Genomic DNA, 22,531 nt, shown 5'->3' on the forward strand with positions numbered 1-22,531 from the left:
TTTAGGGTTTTTTCATATTAGATTTTATACTTGGTCCTGAATGAGAACAGGAGTTCAATTACTGAAAGCCCAACCATCTGATCCTTTGGGCTCTGTTTTAAAAGTGGCTGCAGAAGCATGTTTGTTATACATACTCAACTTGAAGTAAAGAACGCCTTAGATATGCTTTTTACGATTAGTGCCCATAAGCTAACTACTTCCCTTTCAAGGCTCATGTAAAATTTAGACCTGATCTACCCAGGAAATACTATTTTAGATGAATGAAATGTGGGTATAGACCAGGGATCAGCAAGCTTTGGGATGCAGCTCACCAGGATAAGCCCCTTGGCAGGCCAGGCCAGTTTGTTTACCTGCTGCATCGGCATGTTTGGCTGATCATGGCTCCTGTCAGCCACAGTTCACTGCTTCAGGCCAATGGGGGTGGTGGGAAGCAGCAGCCAGCACATCCTGTGGCCAGTGGGAGCTGATTGTCCAAACCTGCAGACACAGCAGGTAAACAAACCTCACATAAGGGCCTGCTGCATGCCAAAGTTTGCCAATCCCTGGTGTAGACCATATCTTAGTCCATGCATAGTAAACTGAACACTTTACTGTTATGTTCTCTGCAATAACATCTAGCATTTTTTTTAAATCAAGAGTTGGACAGGAATTAGGCTAATTTTATACTGCAGCAGTACTAAAAATGCAATGTAAAATTAGCCTATCATGTCTACAGATGAATGCAATGCTCAGATCAGCCTTCTTCACCAAGCAGTATTTCATTGTTGGGAAGATGGAAAAGAGCAAATGAACAGTTGTTTCTCACATCTGGCAGAGGCTAAATATACTTGGACCCTCCCTTGCTGAAGTTTTCCAAGATCACTGGTGTAACTTTCATGCGATAAGTAATGGCAGAATAAAGCCTCTAATAATTTGGAGAAAGCTGTACAGACCACAGATAATGTTACAAGTTTTTTATTTAGACTGTACAAACAGGGCACTAATAACACTGGCTTGATATGGGACCAGTACTAAGAAATAAGTGGAGTAAGAAAATAAAAAGGCACTAGTCTTAAAAAGAGACACTCCGTGTATTCTAAGAATATAATTCATTTAATACTGTTAATTTTACAGCACAAAAAATAAAACAAGCTATGATCCCCAAAATAAACTTTAAAAGCTTGCTTATTATTGCCTGAAGTTCATGGTCTTTAAATTACATACTGTTTTAATGTTTACACAGTGAAGACCGTCTCAAATAGAAGGCCACCTTCCCACTGCAAAAAAATTCATTTAATACAAGTAACAGAAAATGACAACTATACAGGAACACTTCTACTGGACCCAAAAGGCTGTCTTAGGCAGGTCTTAGTTTTTCAGTTGGAGATGCTTGAAAACTTTACCATAAACAAAAAGCCCACTCATTCCCAGGATGTTAATACAATATAAAAAGTTAGATTACAGGCACATGAAATGGCACAAAGAAAGCATTTTTTCCCTTTACAAAAATAATGTTCAGAGCCCCCACCCAAAGAGGATATATTCCCTTTATTTATTCCTGCCTGACTTGTAAACAATTATGAATTGAGTTAGTGCTTATCCAGTGATGTGGACACTGACCAGTTAAAATGAAAACTGTTCTAATCAGAGGCTTCAGTATATATACACACACATACACCAGAGGAAAAGACAAAATAGTAAACCTTTCATGATTAATGGTTTTGACAACTGACAAAAGTGCTAGTTTGAAACCAACACCTACATAAAAATTAAATGTGGAACATGATCCACCTAATACTGCATAGATTGAAGCAAGTATATTTTATACTCCCAAAGAACAGCTGTACTGACCATTATCTATCATCAAGGAATTTTTGAAGAGGTGTTCTAAAGCAACAGACAGCACTGCAAGAAACAAATCTTTGAAGGAGAAACACAAACTGATCAAATGCAGTTTATATAAAATACATCTCTTAATAAAATAGTGAAGACATTTTGATGCAAGTTTACAATCAACTTAGACTGTTCAATGTGATACATTTTAGTAAGAGGTGGTGTTTAGTATTAGACACAGGGAGCCATTTAAGTGGTCCAAAACTAGGTGCACACTGTTTAGGTATTCTTCTTTGCTTTAGAAACCACCATGTAATGCTGAGATTTTTGCAGACAGATGGTTTGCTTCTTTGAGGGAGATTAACCCAGGACAGTGCTTACAATGTTCCAGGTACACAGTATATCCAAATGAGGGAAAGTGTAAGGAAATACTTATTTTTGATAAATAAGTAATTTTCTGAATTAATCGGGTTTATGGCTTTTAAAATGAAAAAACCATACACTGACAGCTGTCAACAGCTAGGCCAGGGTCAAAATAAGATATCCTTATGGCAGACTGAGTTTAGTGCAGTTTAAATACAAAAGTAACTTTCAGTAGTATGAGCTTCATAATAATTTACAGTAGGGTCCAGACACAAGCAGATTAACAGGGACACTCACTTTCCTAGAGCTGCATAACTGTTTGCATTGCAAAGGACAGTTATTGCCCACAGTCAGGTAATCCTACAGCACCACATGTTTAGTCAATGCTCTTCTCTTTCACAGTAAGTTTGGTTGGCAGTAAAATGCTTTAAGAAGAGTTTCTCCAGACTGTCAGCCATTTGATGAGCACTACAGAATGTTAATAGGTAAGCTGAGATGCTTTTCTAAAAATTAACAATGGCTGCAAAATGGTTTTTTGCATGCTTCAGTGCCTTCTCTCCAAGAATTTCAAGGCACTTCAATAGAGCGTTCAGAGCAACATGTGCTTAGGGCTGAACTGCCCAACATCCTTAAAAGTATTTTCTTCCCCCATCTTATGTCTGAACATGTACTCTTTTAAGTGTTAATGTTTCACATAAGTTCCTCTAAATGCTGAAAGCAAAGTTTGGATTTCTGCATCTTTTGCTAAGCTTGAAGGCATGCTTAATACCTAAAGTACATCCTCCTGCTATTTAGAGTTGTCAGCTTCTGTAGGGAAGATATAAACAGAGCCCCCACAGGGTTAAAAAAAAAAAAGCATAATTATTTTCACATGTATTTTATTTATTAAAATTTTTCAATTCATCTTTTAAATTCATTTAAAAAGAGGCAGGCAGAAGAAGTCATGGAGTTGGGCTCATCTACACAAGTTGCTCTGTTTACCTATAAAAGTTTAAAGTGGTACAACCCCCTGGTGTGGATGCAATTATACTGACATAACTTATATCAGTATAAGGCACCTTTATCTCTCTATCCCCTCCCTGAAACCAGGCTGTACTAGTAAAAACTGTTTAAAAAAAAAACCTATACTCCTCCCTAAGAGCTATACCAGTACAAAAAAGTCTGTGTGTAGACCAGGCTTAAGTGTTTCCCTTTTAAAGGTTGTTTCTACAGTTCTAGTGCTTGCAAATCATCCAGCAACTTTTATATTTGCATTCAATAGTCTGCAGAATTGGTTTTATGTATATCACAGAATGGGCTACCATTTACAATGTCAACTAACATTTTCTTATAAAGGTCTTCACTTCAATGGGTATTTACTTTCATCACACAAACTTTATTTCTAAGTCAACAGCAAGCTTAGAGTTGTATCACAAAAACAGCCTTGTTAAAATAGCTGCTCAAAATGCACAAGAGATCCAATTGTCTATAAAGAGACTTGTTTTGACTATATTATCTTAGGGCAGATTTTCTCTCAAATTCAGCTCTTCCCTTCCTCAGCCACAAAATTGCAGTTTTTTTTGTTGTTCCTCTGTTTGGACAGTGATGCAAAAGTTTCATATTTAATCTCAGGATTAGAACTCTCCTCCTAATGAATAAGCCACAACATTCTGTTCCTGAAAGCCTCAAACAGGAAAGATTATTTTCTTGCTCCTATTTACTATCTGCCTGTATGATTTCAGTCTTCTCCAGCTTAAGGGCCAAAATAGTTCTAGAAGTGATACTACAGTTTGGATGATGCAACTATGGTATGGTCAGCACATGATTTCAGTTGTGTGCATTCCAAATGTGTATAAAAAGAACCATCAAACTGCAGCAAGCTAGAAAAATGGACAATGCTAGCAATGTGCCATTAACAGTCATCATCCCCACCTCAAATGATGCTTATCGTAGCCAGAAAAATGAAGCAGCAGTGTAAGCTGGGCAACAGGAATCACTCATTTTCATCTGGATTTTGAGGGTCAATTATTTTGACATGCGTGAAAGGGAAGAGCCCTTTTCTGCCATTGACTTCACCTTCCCACTGACCATTTATATTCATCCTTGTAACCTTCACAATGTCCCCAACCTGCATAATTAAAAAAAAAAAAGTTACTACATTACAGGACTACAGCTGCTAGCATAAAGATATACAATCAAACTGGGGAGAAAATATTGCATTAAAAGATCAGAGAAAAATAGCTTATTGAGATTAATTTCAAAGTAAATTATTCTCTCATAACCAAGTTTTTGTAAGGTTTGACATTTATGTACGCAATTCCCCCTCCCCATCATTTTTGCAGCTAACTAAAAAACATTTCGTTTTTGATAATTTACTCATGGGGCAAATTAACTGAATTATACAGGAACAACAATGTGTTCCTATCAGTCTTTCCTCTGGGAAAGTGTGCAGTTTGTTTACTTTAGTTGTGCAACAGTATATTTAGCTTACATTAATACTGTTAGTTTTAAAGAGGTATAATCAAATGTGATGTCTATATTTCAAAGGAATGTAGTATTCACACTATTAAAGGTTCCAACTTTAACTAGAACAGGAGTACTTGTGGCACTTTTTGCAGATACAGACTAACACGGCTGCTACTCTGAAACTTTAACTAGGTCAGTGCTGTTAAACAAGGTTGAATTTCAGAGTTACAGGAAAAATCTTAATTCATTGTATGGTCAAATTATTTTAATTGCTTGAAGGGATACAGTAGTCATATAGAAAGCTATAGTTTTCTAAATCAATGCTACATTTCCTATTCAAGAGAAAAAATATATATTTGAAACTCATTCTTTTATAAGAGCTAGAATAAAGATTCTATTTGTTAAAGAGCAGGAGCAATGTCAAGACAATTCCTTCCCTTCCCCTTTCATAATGAAAATTAAGAACAAGAACTAAGGAACTTAATGCTAAACAAGCTGGAAGTTAGTACAGCCCCACTGACGGCAAGATATCCCTTATTTTTCCAAAAATGTATACTACCTATAGCTTAAAGAGCAGTGCATGAAGCAGAATACCCAGCATCTCTACTACGAACTAGCATCAAACTAAGTTGGCTAATAGTCTTTGAAATATTCCTAATGTTTTAAATATTTCAGAACAGTCTCCTGTTCCAGTAGTTCTCAAACTTTAGCCCCTGCCTTCCTGTTCAGTTCATAATTACATTGCATCAATATGGGAGCTGCAGCAGATGCTTACTTTAACATTTCTCGTAATGTAACATTTTAGCAGCAGCTTATACACTTCAGTAGTAACACATGCTGGCTTTTCCTTATGTTGCTATACTAAATCCAGTCTCAAGTTTTCCAGAATCAGGGTTTGGACAAATGTATCTGCTCACCTATGGAGAATTCACCATCTTCCTGAGTGAGCATCAGAGTCAATACAATTATTTGTCAGAATCAAAGCTTTCATTTTAAAGAAAAGCTTTGTTATGATCAACATTTTTTCAAAATTTTAACTGGTGCTGTCTTCCTAATTCTGCAGACACGTTTAGCGTTTGCTTCTGCTGATGTTATAGCTCTCTCAAACAACAAAAAATAGTTTTGTCAGTTTTCCATTTTGCTTTTCAACACATCAGCAGCCATGAAATGGACAAGAATCCAGTTAATGTAACTCTGCTGCTACATGGGAAAGCAACAGGCAGAGGCAAACACAGGGATTGGAAACCAAAAAGAATTTTGCAGGGAGTAGAGGCAATCAGTAGGATGAACAAGGTGCAAATTTGAGCTGCTTGAAAAAACAGTGAAACACTTCAAATTTTCTAACTTAGAAGGTTTAAGTTTTTAATAGTTTAAAAAACCCTCCAAACCTGACTAGCTCTATATAGCTGGTTGAAAACTTTAAAAAAAAAAAAATGTAAAGCAAAATGTAGACGATTCTGACTAGTTTAGTGTGGAATGGCAGAGAACACCACCCTCTACACCATGCTATGGGGACAAAGGTTTCCAGATGTTAAGTGTCACCTGCCCATCCAATGAAGAAACAGCAGCTAGATGTTATAAAGGGTGGTCACCAGGTACACAGCTTCCCCTTGGTATTTAGTATTTTTTAACAAATACTTAGTAAATGTGGCATTTGTAATGCACTGGAATGCATAGTTTAAAGTATTAGCAAAATCACTAAGTAAATTGTATTTGGCCCTCAGTTGGTGTAAAAATCCGGTTCTAGCCTACTCTGTTCTAATACCACAGTTTGTCCCCAGTCAGACTATTTAGACCAAGTTACCGAAAATGGTTTTAATGTTTAAAACTGGTTTATCTAATTTAAAGAGGATCTGTGCCGGGATCTTTAAACTGCAGCAAGGACACTGTTTTTACAGTTTTGTGTAACACTGCATGTTTATGCCAGTACCTATTGCTGTTGCAGCTCAAGTCAAAAATTTTATCTCTTTTCAACCAAAGTGTCACATATAAAGAAAATTCCTAAGTATTTTTCACAGAAAGTTGAATTAGTGCCAGATGCTCTTAAGCCAGTTATTTAAATGGACTATTTAAAACCATTTGAATAAGACTACTAGGCATATTATTTGTATAAATTACTTGAAAGGCTATATGTGGCTGACACACTTCCTTTAAGCAAGGCTCCTTTAATAAAAGTTTAAAGTATAATTTAAGCTACCTACAGCAGCAATCTCCTTGCAGCCATTATGAACATGGTACACAGTTTGATTTTCAGACTGCAACAGAAGCCACAAAGAGGGACAAGTAAATACTGAATGTTCTTTAGAAGTAACACTAAAAAAAAACACTAAACTGCTCTTTACATAGATACGTAAGTAAGCTTTATCCTGTACATAAAAATGTAGTTTTTCAACCCCTCCCTGCTGCTTCTAAGGGGAAATACCATAATATACCATAAGAGACTCAAGAACACAGCTTAAAATAAGTTTAAACTAGCTAACCTTTCAAAATCTCCCATCAACTGTTGCGTATGGGCCATCCACCCTCATGGAACTGACATCCTTAGCACAAGTAATTTTTGCTCTGACATTCACACCTTCTTGTCAACTGTTGGGAATGGGACACATCCACCCTGATTGAATCATTGACACCCCCCCCCCCACACACACGAACTCATCTTTTCTTGTGCTGTATATTTATGCTTGCCTACTGTAATTTTCACTCCATACATCTGAAGAAGTGTCATAGCCCACAAAACTTTATGCTCTAATAAATTTTAGTCTTTAAGGTTCCACAAGACTCCTTGTTGTTTTTCTTCAAAATGTTACTCACTTAAACCCATTTCTTTCTTCCCCATTAAAACAAATATCATTGGGAGAAATGCAATTGTACGTTCAATAGTGACTTTGTTTAAACAGAGTTTCAGGTATCAGTAGTTTGCTGGAAACATTCAGCAGCTATCACTGGGACTCAAGAGTACAGTGGCTGGAGACTAGTGAAGCATTTCCTATTTCTGCTCTGTTCAAATGTTCTCCAAGTCAGTTGAAAGCGATTTGCTGTTATACTTCATTTCCACCTTGTGTGTTTCTCTAATTTATCAGACTGAATTTTTGTATTGTGCTCCAAGCATGTATACAGCATTTAGAACGTTAGACAACAAAACCATATCAGACTAGACTAACCGTTTAGGGACTCAAGGTTCTCCTACTCTCCACATAAGAGACCTACCTCACTCTCACATAAGCTTTTTCAGACAGAGATGCATTACTGCCTGCCCTGAAGGTCAAATCCCCACCAGCTGGGAAGAAAATTGAAGAATTCAAGATTTTTACTAAGAAACTCCTGTCTCCACCTTCAAGATGTTTTAACTTAGGACTGATAGTTTGACAGCACTTTGGCTGATCAACTAGTGGGATACAATAAGATTTAAACCATATATGGCTTTCCCGACCACCACCAGCCCCATTTTAATTGCTCCTAGAATTGAGCTAGAAACCAGTACACATTATGGAGCAAAAAGTTATATGCAGCAGAAGCTAGGGATGTAAATATCAGTTAAAGTTAACTGGTTAAAATGATTAAAATTATATAGTTTAACCGGTTAACCAAGGTAGCTGCGGGGGCCTGGCACAGCGGGGCCCCCGCTCCCTCCTGACACGGGGACACCAGGAGTCAGGGTCAACTGGTAAGCCTAATGCTTACCGTAACAGTTTAACCTTTTAGCTGGAGTTTTGCTGGTTTTTAGCCCCACATAGAAGGCACCACCATAACAAATACATATACTCACTGACCAGTGACAACACTCTAGATAAACTATTCTCTCCCCGCCCACCGGTGACTTTTTCCAGGAAGGAAGATTAGAGACAAAATTGTCACACTCAGTACCAGGAAACTACTACTTAAGTACTGGCCTAAAATGTATGTTTAGGAAGGTGCTGACAATCTACATAAATAAAAGGACCTAATGGCATGGTGCTAGATTTAAATAACCTGTCATGGCATAGTTCTAAAATGCAGATTCTGGACCCAAACTGCATCATAGATGATGTTGCATTTGCCCCCCACACCCTAAAACCAACCAATTCAATTTGAAACAGGTGAATCTTATCCATGAAGTAGTAAACTCCTCACAACAAGAAAATAGTCAACCAATTTTGAGCACTGGCAGCAAGGTGAATCCATTTTACCAATCTCCCAGAATATTTACCTATATACAATACGGAAGAACGCCACACCACCAAATTACCTTTATCACTTTGTCTGACTTCAAAAATATATTTTTGAAAATCAGATTCAGAATGTTATTTCTGCTATCTTGAAATAAAGGGCTGCTTAGTAGAGGAGCACTTAGTGTGTAAAGGTGAACTAGCAGTATCATATTTAAGTTTTCCAAACACATGCTCTACACCAAAGTTAATTTAACATGGATTTACTCCACGGAATAGCTTTTAACAAAAAGTTCTAGTGGCCACAAGTTTCCTAGCAAAACATGAAAGTTTCCTGCTCTTGAATACATTTCTGCTGAGCAGCACTGAGAAAGAAAAGGCTTTAAAGAGTGGATGTACAAGCGATGCACCAGAACTCGCCACATATTTCTAAAGAAGGTGTTTAACAATTATAATTAGTCAGCTGAGTTTTCTTTAATTGGAAGCTTGTGAACAACCAACCTCTCACACTATATCTACAAAAGTAAAGCAGTTTCCTTGAGAAGATTTTATGAAAAGGATGCTGAAACAAGATTTTGAGCAGACATGTTAATACTGTCAATGTCAAGACAGTGTGGGTTGTATTTTAGATTGAGGAGTTTTATATTTAGTTTGAGAATTTATGAATCAACTATTTCCTATATCTGATTTGTCTTAAATCATTTTCAGTATGCTGACTAAATACTTGTGGAAAAATAAGGTCAACAATGGCAAATTATAGAGGTGTTTAAGATGTTCCTATGCTCTTCTGAATAAACTTGACAAGTCAATTTCAAGACCTCATTATCCCAATTCATAAAAAAAAGGGCAATGCTTAGTTATCTCCAAGATGTTTTGAGGCTAACTTCATTTGCAAAGCATGTTAATATCTTTGGAGGGAGGAGTAAAATTAATATTAGACTCTTGAAATGAGTAATTCTTTAGAGGTGCAGCCATTTAGTCCCCACCCAATGATAAAATTGGAATGTATTTTAAATTACGTTCCAGTTACAGCATGAATTCAAAGCCCAGGGAAATACAGCTTTTGGAGTATGCTAGTCAAAGTGTTACTCATGTACTCTAGACTCTTCCATATCTCTGTCTTCCATTTGGAACTGATTCATGAATCATAAAAAGGGAAGAAGTTTGGTGCATGTCATTTTATTTATAGAAAAATATAAGATTGCATCCAAGTGAATTTAACAATTTAATGAAGACACAAGTGATGTGCATTTGGGGACAGGATTGACCATGGAACACAGGAGATGCAAATCATAACTGTAAATCAGTGCTTCACTAGTAGCTGACTAGATGAATAGCGGTCAGAAATAATCAAATGGCTGTTTGGAATCTATCTGGAGTTAGTAATCTCATTCCAATTGCTAACAGACAGATGTCTACCTCACAACTCATATTTTTCCTGGCAGAATCACTGGTGATGTACAATACTGAATGGACCATTAAGATTTGGCTACCCATTCAAAACCAGACTGAGACACAATGTGGGGTTGAGAAGAGTATCTGAGGTCCTACTGAACCAGGAAAATAGTGGCTGGGGCTAAACTGCTGCAGTGAAAAGAGGTACAATCAGCAGCAAAGTCCAGCTACATGGAAGGAAGAAGCTGGTACTATGTAGCGGTGGCAGTCATGCTAGGTCACTGGGGCAGCAGGAGGGAGGAAGGGAAAGATGTCATTGGGAGATTAATGGAGTCAACAATAGGGAAATTATGCAAATATTTTCATGTTACATTGGGTGCCAAAGCTAAGGGACAGCAGAGGATGGCAGAGAAATGAGATGTCCAGGCCAAAGAATCTAGCCCCTCAGATCAGGGAGCAAGACGGTCATCCATTTTAGCCTCTTTACACCACATAAGGAGGGCAAATTGGCATACAGGGGGCCTAAAAACCTACATCCTGCAGGAACAGGATTCCCCCAATGCAGGGTCTGAGGAAGACACCATAAGGCTATCTTCCAAGGATCTCTTTGCAATCCCCGTATGGAGATTGCAGAATTGCTGTGGTGTACAGACAGCTGGGGACAGGCTGCCTTGGAGTGGTAGGTGCAAAGGTGGCTTAAAGACCCCTTAGATTTACCCATCTCTTCTGAGGCACAGCACAGAATTTCAACCAGTGTCTACAGCACATCTACATCAAGGAGAGAAAAATGAAGAAACTCCAATAGAGCTAGATTAAAAATCTCATCCAGAAAAAGCTTAGCAGTAAGCCAACATCTTTGACAAAGGCACTGAAGTGAGGACTTCATACACCTCATCTAATATGGAGACTGGATAAAAAAAAATTGGTGCCAGGATTGCTATGATTAATATATGATGTCTATTGGACTTGTCCTGATGGTAAAGTCTCAAAATAAGCACTTGGAACTTGTGTGTGTAGCTTCAAGTATTAGGTAAACAGATGTTGTAGATGTGATGTTTAAAATATGCATTTTAAATATCTTTACTTGCACTATTTTCTTGCACAAAGGAAATTTATCATTGCTGTATGAACGCTGAAACACTAATGAGAAAAGTAGCCTAATTTTTGCCACTCACAGTTTTGTACATCATCATCATCATCAGGGGAATCTAACTACTGGCACATTTTGTCCTACTTGTGCCTCAATTTTCCTTAATTAATTGTTTTCTTTGTAACCTAATTGTAACACACCCAAGAGAGAGTCTAGAAGTCAGTTATATAATTAAGGTCAACAGATACCTATTTTGGTGAAATAAATACTTAAATGACATACTCAAAACTTTTCCATAGCTATACATTTGCAATCAAATGCCAGCTGAAAAATGAAGTAAGCCACTTTTAACTGGTTATAAAGTAGGACTTGAAAAGCTGCCCTCCACAGTGAACAGGAATCTTTCCTAAGCAAATGCCATCAAGTTCTGCAAAATTTAAGATTTCGTTAAAAAAAACAAAAAAAACCCCCACAACAACAAAACACTTATGATTGCAAAGATAATCTTCCTAATGTAAACTATGTTAACCAATGCAGTGATGTGTTTCTTCAGAATTAAGATGACATTACCACAGCAAAGAGTTCTGGCTGATGCTACTGGTACAGTGGGGCTACTACTACTTTGGAGGACCCTGTTCGGTGGGAGGATTTTGTTAGTACCCCAAGGGTAGCTGCCACTCAGAGGTCACTGTATTAGGCTACACCAGCACCACCACGGGACTCTGCCAGGTTAGCAGGTCCTCACCCTAATACACAAAAAGAGCTTTCTACCTGGGTTGCAGGAGGACCAGCGCAAACTCAAGAGCCCTCTTCTGACATGGTAGGTAAAGACCTCCTTATTTCTTAAGAAACAGCTTCATTTCCGTGGTGGGCTGAGGTCAGTCCAGTTCAGGACATGGAAACATCAGCTCTGAGTGTGGTTGATAGCATACATTTTATTTAAGGGGCGACCTAGCACTAACTGATCCAACAAGAGTATTTGGTACCATTAGCTTGGTGGCAGAGAATTCAGTCAGGAAAGACCAAGCAATGGAGACACCCAACCAACAGGAGACTGGGCAGGAGGGAGCACTGCTTTGGGTACTGATGTATTTTGGCACAGTCAGAGGGCTTAGTCCTCAGACTAGCGGGGGGGGCAAATTAAGTTTTTCAAGTCCTGATTAAATTTACATGATCTTATAAGACAACTATTAGAAAGCCATGAAATCTGCAATATTGGGAAACCTAAGGTAGAGTCCACTCAATATTGTAGTGAAAGTGATAGCAGCAATCTTTGCTCTTGTGGAACCAATAAACTTCATTCAATTGTCAGGACTCCAATTTCCCCCAAAAGAAAAGGTGGAAGGAGAAAATATCCCTAAAATTTAGGTGCAGCACTTTAGTCCTGCCAAGTGCAGGATGTCCCCTACCCCCAAATTCCTTCCACCAGAACTTCTGAAAGGGGAGGGGGGGAAGAGGAGGATATTCTTTTGGCTAAAACGTAAGATTGAGGATAATAAAGTTTGGGCTGTATGCATAGTTCTCCCAGAGAATCCTATGTATGCATGGGTCTGTTTAAAAGTATCTGGCAGTCAGGACCTGGCCTGCGGGTTGCCTATAGACTACTATTGCATTAAACTATAACCTTTCAGGGACTATTATTTAGTTTATTGATATTAAGCCTCTGCCCCTTCAAGGCCCTACATGTTTGGTCAGTGATTCAGAGGTCCACCTAGGACCTAGGGAAGTAGAATGAAGACCACAAAAGAATTCCTTGGCAAGTATATCAGGAAACACTGGAAAAGACAGTATAGGAGCTGCTGAGATTCTGTATGTAGAGGTATGGAAGAGCTGCAGCCACTGTGACTATGAACAGAAGTTGAGCAGCCCCTCCTAACTTTACTTCAGAGGTTCCCAAGGAGAAGACACCATGTGACCCCCAATAACAATTCTTAGCTAAAACTGATGATTGGGCAGAAAGACATCTCCCTTCCCAAAGAATTGACAAGGCAGAAACAGTGAAAGCATGCAAAGGAAGAAAAGACCTTCTTGATCAGACTCCAGATATTTGGAGGTTAACAATCCAACCCCATATATTGGTCTGAGGCAATTAATTCCACAGGAGCAGTGGTGAGAGTCTGAAGTGACCACATAACTAGAGTTGCGGAATAGAAAATTTAAAGAATATTTGTGCAAGTTATCGCTCCAAACAGTTTTGCCCATAAGCAGGTTCTCCCCACCCCTCCTTTTCGAGCTTCCATGGCATGCTCTTCCCACCCCAAACTAAGTCTCCCGCCTTGGTTTCAGAAGCATGAATAGCTCATCAGGATGCAACTATATTGAAAATAGCATTCAAAAATTGTTGCCTATATTATTTGCACAAATGTTAATTACGGCTTCTTGCAAACAGTGGACCAAAGGCCTCACCCACTCCCAGAGTAAAATCTTTTGGTGCATTTTGATCTTTGGTCCCCCACAAAGACGCACCAAGATTTTTTGGGTGTCCCCCCATTAAGGTCCAATTTTTGACCCTGACAGTGTCACTTTATGCAGGAGAGACATTAATAAAAGCTAGGAAAATTGTTAGACATTATTTTAAAAGGTATATAAAATTGCTGGGTCTATAGACATGAGGCATCTGCTTTAACAGCCTTAGCTTCTGACATGTTTTTGAAGCATGAAGGTTCAGAAGAGCCTCTTTATGGAGAGCAATACTTAATGAAAAGTTTACTTACCTAAGAAGCCATACATAGTATCTTTGCTTGCTCTCTTTCTTGCATTTTCTCCCTTACCTCCCCGCTCCCTGCTGACAGCAAGTGAGCCATAGCTAAACAGCACTTCATTCAGCACTGCATTCTGTCACAATCCACTGCTTCCAGCAACATTTAATGGATATGTTTTTCAGCTTCATTCACATGGGCTGTCACTCAAGAATGGGAACTATGTTTAACTTCAGAAAATGTGGTGTGGCCAGCCAGCATTGATACCACCAAATTGTGTCAGAACCATGTCTAAAACACATCTAACATGGTTTGTAACTTTTCAGTTTTTTAAACTAGTTTAGCTATAATCATGCTTAAACATGGGTCCCCAAACTCTATTTAGGGGCTACAAAGCATATCCATAAGTCATTTGTTCAACACACCATCCCCAACATATTAGTTCTAGTGTTGAGCTCTGGAAAAGCAGCAATAGATGTTGCAACTAGAAGTTTTTGTTTGTTAAGATACAGGAACACATTAGGGTTCCAACACAAGAAACTTAAATGGGCTACACTATTGCCTTGCATCTTAAAATTTTAATTTAGATCATGAGTAAAATTTTCAAATGTACTCAAGTGACGTAGGACCATATATTCCATTTTTAAAAGTGATTCAGGCACTTAGGAAGTTAAGTATCATTTAAAGTCGATGGGATTAAGGTGTTTTTGAGAATTTTACTCCTTGTCTACCCTGATAGCCCTCAGTGCCCAGTTACTAACGTAGCTGTACAGATGCAAACTTGTAGTAGAGACAGGGTAAGCTATTATAAGCCATGATTTTAACTGATGCAACTTACATCAGTTTCAAGCACCATTATTTTTCATGAGTGCAAATAGACAGAACTGCTATCTATACTAGGACTCTGCATTGATGCAGCTACACCAGTGGCTGTAATCAGGGCAAATCCCCAATGCAGACAAGGCCTAAAGTTCACATGTCCCAGAACCAAACTAATTCATCCAGAAAGTCAAGATTCAGTTAGAATATGACCAAAGGCCATACCGAAAATTACAGAAACACCATACAGGCCAATGGAAATTCAAGCATAGAACACTAATTATATAGCGGGGCTAGTCCAGTAGCAATGAACAGATGTCATATAAAGATATGAGCAGGAAATAAGCATATGAGGCATACTGTCCACCACCCACAGATAATTAATAATGTCAGCTATATATGGAGGATGCTATAACTAGTTCTCCCAACCTGGACCACTAGTGTGGTCCTCCAGGATTCCCCCTGCAAAACAAAGCTCAAATGAACACCATCCATAGTTCAAGTGCAGCAGAATAGCCAAGCCAGCCAGATTATCATTTCTTTTGCCACTGACAGAGGTGATGGACCCACATGTTTCCAGGGCAGGGTGTGTCCATCCCATTATTCTTACAAACAAAACCTAGTAAACAATTCATATTATGGAAAAAGAAAAGAAAGGAAGAGTCTGAATTAGGTACATCTTTTATATGTGCTCTAGTCCCTTTCTAAAGGGAAGTGGTATGCGTGAAGCAATTATTTTTGTAGAGCTGTTATGGTATGAAGAAAGACCTTGTTCTCTCAGTTACTTGAGTTAGAGCCAGGCAAAGCCCAATCTACTCAAGATAGCCACACAAATGAATGACTCAAATGAATTACATAATCAGGTTGCCACCATTTCAACTAAGTTGTGCTCTTATTTTATTAAATTAACTACTGAAAATGTTAGAGACTGAACTTGAGAAAAATCTTACCTCTAATGCCAAGGCAGTCTTGTCATAAGCACATGGTACTCTTTTTTGAATAGCTTTGGCATAGACCGGTCCATTCTGTGTTGATGGCAGAGGGTTGATCACTGCTCCAGGTGTACTGGATACAGAGGGAAGGGGACTTGTGGTCTGAGGTTGAGCATAAGCATGGGCAGGTTCTGGAATACCATAGCTGTTGGAATTCCTGTTCCCATGTTTCCCATGAGGGGATGATCTGACCAGCTTCTCTACATAAGGAACGGGGATCATCCCAATACGACCATCTTTGTTTCTGGCACTCCACCACTGGTCTTCAGGCTTCTCTACAATTACCAGTATCTCACCCTTTTTAAATGGCAGATCTTCAGCATCATTCCCAAGAAAGTCATAGAGAGTCCGAACATATTCCAAATTTTCTTCTGCAGTGGGAATGGTAGGGGCTGATCCAGATCCCATTGGTGGACTTGGATACCTGAGTATTTAAAAACAAAACAAAAAAAACACCACACCACTTTTAATAATAGATATTTACCTGACTCTGTATACTGGGTAACAATTTACTCTATCATTTCTTACAGTAGAATATTCATTAACATTAAAGAGATACTAAGAAATTCAGCTGTCACAAGATTGCTTCAAAGTGCTATCAAACTGGTATTTAGTACAACTAGTGCTTACTTGAAGTCTCTAAACAATGAGCTAAAGACTATACTGTGTAGTCTCAACTTTTAAAAAAGTTATAATCTGTTCATGGAGGGTGGAGAAAAATGGGTGAAGGATGCATATTTTATCTTACTGATTCAACACAGCAAGGTACTTCTTTATTATTTGAATTACCTTAGCATCTAGAAGTCCTAGACATTGTGCTACGCACTATACAAACACAGCACAAGAAGACATGCCCTGCTACAAAGGCTTACAATCTAAGTATAAGAGAAGAGACAACAGATGGATATTGTCAAGTTTTTCATAGGCATCACAGCAAAGGAGATCTGAATAATGAGGTAGTTTCACAGAAGTGGCAGCATGGGAGAAAGCACAAAGGCATTTGTTTGAAAATTTAACAAGTAGGTAGTGGAGGCTCGCATCACAGGACAGAGGCAGGCATCCACAACTTGATATTGAATGAGAGAGGATAGGTAGGGTAGAGATCGACTGTGAGGGGCCTTGAAAGTGAATACAAGCAGCTTACATTTGTCATAAGAGAAAGGGAAGCCAGTGGAGGAATACAAAAAGAGGATGACATGGTCAAAGAGACAGACTTGAAAAATTAATTCACAGCAGCATTCTGAATGGCTATGAGCAGAGCAAGAATGCATTTATCAGGGACAGAGAAAAGGATATTGCAGTAATCGAGATGCAAGATGATGAGAACCTGGAAGAGAGTTTTAGTTGTGTGGATAGATAGGAAGGTTGTATCTTAGAGATGTTATGTAAAAATGTGCAAGATTTAGATATAGTCGGTATGTGAGGACCCAGAGAAGTTAGAGTTGAAGATGACACCCAGGTTACAGGCCTAAGCAACAGGCAGATGGTGTTATCCACAGTTATCAAGAAAAGAGGCAACAGGAAGAGTTTGGGAGAAAAGATTAAGAGCTCTGTTTTAACCATGTTTAGCTTGAACTGGCAGCTGGACATCCATGAGGTGTCAGAAAGACAGGACAAGATTTTAGTTTGGACAGAAGGTGACATGTCTGGAGTAGAGAGGTAGATCTGTCAGTCATCAGTATAAAGATGGTAGTTGAACTTGTGTTTGTGGATGTGATTACCCAGAGATAAAATGGTGTAGAATTAAATGGAATTAAAACCCACTGTAAAATAGTCTTAATTTGCTGGGTAACTCTAGATAAATTGTCCTTACAAAAAAAGCAAACTTAAGACTTCAGCATGCATTCCTCTTTTTATGAATACAATAATCCTATAGTGCAAGGTTTGAAAAATCCAGTCCTCCATGACAAGGTGGCAGCTTCCCTGGGCAAGTATGGTGATCTAGTGTCAGTTTCTACAGAATTTAAGTTCTTATTTAAAATGAAAAAGTTTCTAGTGCATATGGTTGCAGACTCCAATCTTGCCTTTCTAACTGCTGCTTTAGAACTTTTCTTAACTGAGTGAAATTAAAAAACCTGTTCAGATTATTGCTATTATGCAGAACCCTGTATGCAGCACTGAAACAGTCAAGAATCATGTCAGTTTTGTACTGCTACTGCATGGGAAAGAGATGAGCAGAGGCAGACAGTGGAGTTATTCAGGAGGAAGGAGGACCCAAAATACAAAGAAAAGTAGCAGAGTGTTTCCAATGCCTTTGCAGCAGAAGACAACCCAAGGCATAACTGCTGCTTCAACTGCCCTAGCTTCACTCCTTAGTACAGGGATGCTCAAACTGGGGGTCGGTACACCTCACTGGGGTCATGAGGTTATTACATGGGGGGGTTGCGAGCTGTCAGCCTCCACCCCAAACCCCATTTTGCCTCCAGCATTTATAATGGTGTTAAATATGTAAAGAAGGGTTTTAAATGGGGGGGGGGAGGTCGCACACAGAGGCTTGCTATGTGAAAGGGATCACCAGAACAAAAGTTTGAGAACCACTGCCTTAGTACTTCAGAAACAGCAAGAAAACTGTATTTAAAAATAAGCTCCCAGTAGCCTAGAACAGTGATTTCTTCACAGAAAAAAATAATCTGTAACACACACACACACACGCTTTATTTTGGTACTCAGCAGTTGTCCCATTCCTTAAAAAAATGGAAAAGAAAAGTATACTAAAATTGAGAACATAAAGGTACCCCATTTAGGTCATTTTCATTTTATTTACTATTCATTTCATTACTATACTTCCACAGTTTGAGAACATTTCACAATCACACCTCACGGCAGCCAATGCAAGTGTTCCTTTTGCATTAGCATTTTGCCCATCATTGATCTAGCACTGGTGCACCACCAACTGTGGTAGTAACAGGGGAAGCACTAATGTAGGCCAGAAATAGATTTATCATGTTGGCTAACCCACAATGATAAGAACGTCTATGACCAGTCCATATTAATGCTTCCACTATTGCAGCTGCACTGCTGTTTTACAGCACTTTCCTCACTGTTGATATAATACTGTACACAGAATAAAGAACAAGTTTACTGATGAACTTGTCAAAGCCATAACATTGCAAAAAAAAATAACAAGACTACCCATCAATTTAACAAGCTATTCAAGAAAAAACATACGGAACAATACTGGTTTAAAATGAACTTCTACTGAAGTCAGAAAGGACAAAAGAATACAATACTCTCAGAAAGCATATAGTCAAGAGCGAGAGCCCAGGTACACTTGCAATTGCAGTAAAAACTTGCATCTGATTCAAAGCACAAGTAACCAATAAACAGCTCAGAATAAACTGTTCACTTAAGTGAATATAATTGTTAGCTCTTAAATGCCAAAATGCTCCTCTACATTAAGTATTTTTCAGATGAGGGTTGAGCTGATCACTAAGTAAGCAACAAGCAGTTTTTTACATTATTCATTTAAAAAAAAAAGGATGAATAGCATCTTCAAAACACGAGAACCCTGGAATAAGATATTCGACTGAAAAAAATTATATCAATGAATTTAGAAGGAGGGAAAAATCATCACGTACTTCCACGACCATGCAACTGGCTAGTGACACTGCTACCTGAGTCCTGCCCATATTCTAGCATATTACAAGAACACATAATTTGAGAAATGCTGCAGCTGATAAAAATTAGTTCCCACCCCATCATCTCTTTAAAGAGAAAAAACTTTTAGACCCTACCATCATGTCACTGAATTTCTACAGCTGTAAATTTTTAACATGAAGGCTTAATTAGGGTAACAGTTTAGATAATATGCTACAAGCAAAACTTCCTCTGCCTAATCAATCCCATTTGTAGTATTACAACTACTGCTAGGAAGCATGTCAGTATGAGTTAATTTAGGGCCCAATTCTGCTTTCTTTATGCTGGCAGAATTCCAATTGATTTCTATAGTTTTGCCTGCATACTGAGTATGTTCATTGAACTGAATCATACCTATATGCTCAAGGCCCATAAAGAGATGGCAAATGAGCAGGTTTGCCTGGGATCAAGTTAGATGGCACCAAGGCCTCAAATGGGTAAAGAAACCAAATTAAATCACTAAAGCACATGACTGAGAATAGAGGCTTAACTTCTAGGAAAGCAATGCAGCATCCAAGTGGAGAAGAATTAAGATAAGCAAGAGGACTGTGAAGGAATATCTGCAATGAGCCACAACCCTCCATTGATTGACAGTATGAGATACCAGGCAGTCCTGCTCAACTGCTCCTGCAAATGGGTAAGAACACCTGTCAATTACTGAGCAGCTGTCTTTCCTGCCAAAGTATGATCATCACTACTGAACATTTTCTAGCATTTAGTTTAAAAAATACCAAGTGATGCTGTTTCTATCAGGTCCCTGGCAAAACTATTCCACTTCTTAATAATTTTATCTGGAAGCTTTTCATGACAGCTCAAGTTTTTCTACTCAGTAGAATTTTTTGACAAGCCTATTTGACCCTTAGTCATCAAAAGCAAAACTAAGTTTGGAGCTAAATTTAAAATTAAGAATCAGTTTAGCTGAAAAAGTTCTTTAAAAGACTGGTGTCACTAATAGGGAGACTTTAAACTGCCTAAATAAATAGAGCGAGCTAAGTCTGGATTTTAAATTCCATTTTGTTTCGCTTTCTAGTATTATTTTATTTTCATATAACAACTCATTAGTAGCTGTTTGTGCAGGATTCCAAAGACACCAAAGCAGGGTGCTGAGAAAGACTTTATAAATGAAGAATAAAGAACAAGTTCAATCAATCATTTTCTAATGTAGTTTAGTGACACAGGCAAGTAGGGTCCTGTGCTGGATACAGGACAAAGCATGAGCTGGCTGCAGTGATTCATTTCTTTAGTTCATATTCTATAACAACATTTCCCAAAGTATGGGGCATGTAAGATACATTAAGATGGGTAGGTCTTTAACATCAGATAGTGAAACTAAGGGGGAATGCATATTTTATTTTATTGAAGGGAAGGGGAGAGGGTCTCAGCTTTTAGAAGTTTAGGAAATGCTACCCTAGATACTAATGAAGACTAAAATCAATGAGTCACCATAGTTCAACTGAGTCTGTGCATGGGTTCTAAGCAGTTATACTGTTTTCATTCATATCAGCCCGAGGCACAGGAGTAAGAAGGAATATGGACCCAAGCACAAACTTCAGAGAGTACCACCTCTGCCGGATCTGAGGCAGGGAAGCACAGTCCCCAACTGCACAGACAAGCAGAGGGATGGCACCTAAGTACAGTCGGAGAACAGGCTGGATACAACATACGACCACTCCCTCACTCAAGGCAACTGCAGTCACGAAGGTGAAGGGGGCCCAGCGCCTTTGCACGAGAGCTCCCAAGGCGATGGGGCTATACGAGCATTAGGGTGGCCCATCGAAGGTGGCACGTACCTGGGCGCGGGCTCGATGAGGGTGGTGGTGTCCAGGTAGTGGATCTTGTAGAACTCCAGCAGCGCCGACAAGTGCTCGAACTCCTGGTCGCCGATCTTGAAGCGGCGGCTGGGCAGCGAGTTGATGATGTAGTGGGAGACCCGCGAGTTCTCGGACACCGACAGCACGTAGTCCCCCGGGCAGGTGGACGAGTCCCGCACCAGGAACATGCCGTGCCGCTGCCCCTGCAGCCGCGTCTGCGCCTCCGCCCGCGAGAGCGGGCCCACGTACCAGCTGGAGCGGTCCGACGAGTCGAAGCGAGCGGCCGAGGACATGGCAACGGGCGGGGGAGCCCGAAGGCCCGGCCGGACAGACCCGAGGGGAGAGAGGCCTGGCCCGGGCGGCCGGGAAAGGAATCCTGTGACCGGGGAGGCGGAGACCCAGCGAGCAGCCGGGTGGGGCGGGAGCGGCGGTCGGGCCCCTGCTTCTCTCAGCGGCGGGGCGTGCGGGACATCTTTCCCGCCTCGCTCTCCGGCCGGCAGCGGGGCCCGGGGGCGCGCAGAGCGGCGACGGACGCAGCCAGGCCCAGGGCGCTGGCCAGGGGCGGCTGCTGCTGCGCCAACTCCGCAGTGAGGAAGCGAAAAACGCTGGGCTCGCGCTTTATCCTACGGGCTCCTGTCCCCAGAGCCAACGCCAAAATGGCGGCCTGCGCCGGCAGAGGGAGGATTCCGAGAACCCGCCCCGCGCAGGCGCTCTCCGCGCCTGGGCTCGCGCCCCCAGGGGCAGGGTGCAGCCTGCTGCTCCCCCCATAGGAGGCAGATCAGGGCAGAGCGAGCCGGTTCGAGATGCGGGGTCTGACGCGGGGCAGCGGCCCAGTCTGCCTGGCGGCGAGGAGGGGCCGCCCCCGCCCAGGGGTCCGCGCCTGCAGCGACAGAAAGAGAAGAGTTCACGTCTCTCCCTCCCGAGCTCCCAGAGTCACTCCGAGAGCTCCCCCTCCCCCCGCTGCTCGCAGCCCGGGGCCGCGCGCGCGCCAGCCACCGGGCCGCGTCCTCGAGGGACTTTCATCCAATCACACCGCGCCCCTCCCCCCGCCCCAGCCAGTCTGTGCTTCGTGCCCGCCTGGTGTTCCAGGAGCTTCCAGCGGGACAGTGCTAGCTGGGTTCACATTCAGCTTTAACGGCACATGTGAAAGCCCCCTTCACACTCCCCCAGCGCTATCCTGCCCCCCCCCCCGATTTCCCCTGCCCAGTCTCCTCAGGCCCCGTCACATTTCCCGCTGTGCACATCCCTCAGAGGCGTCTGTCTCCACCTAAACCCCAAGCGCCATCCTGCTTCCCTGCCTGTCTATCCCCTCACAGTTTCCTCA

General features: G+C 40.5%; 1 protein-coding gene across 2 annotated transcripts; it reads right to left on the reverse strand.

Annotated features, from left to right (window-relative positions):
* Positions 1–954: 954 nt before the first annotated feature.
* Positions 955–22,145, reverse strand: CRKL (CRK like proto-oncogene, adaptor protein). Of its 2 annotated transcripts, XR_005589467.1 has the most exons (4): positions 21,187–22,145; positions 15,719–16,184; positions 4,087–4,282; positions 955–2,982 (listed from the first exon to the last, which is right to left on the reverse strand). XR_005589467.1 is itself a non-coding variant. In XM_039504640.1 (3 exons), exons 1-3 carry the CDS (start codon positions 21,498–21,500, stop codon positions 4,148–4,150), a joined length of 915 nt encoding a protein of 304 aa, XP_039360574.1. In that variant the 5' UTR covers positions 21,501–22,144; the 3' UTR covers positions 955–4,147. The 2 variants fall into 2 exon arrangements, 1 of the variants encoding a protein (XP_039360574.1); XM_039504640.1 differs by having other exon boundaries at positions 955–4,282; positions 21,187–22,144.
* Positions 22,146–22,531: the final 386 nt, after the last annotated feature.

The sequence above is a fragment of the Mauremys reevesii genome, linkage group 18 (assembly GCF_016161935.1).
Source record: "Mauremys reevesii isolate NIE-2019 linkage group 18, ASM1616193v1, whole genome shotgun sequence".
Classification (NCBI taxonomy): Eukaryota; Metazoa; Chordata; order Testudines; family Geoemydidae; genus Mauremys; species Mauremys reevesii.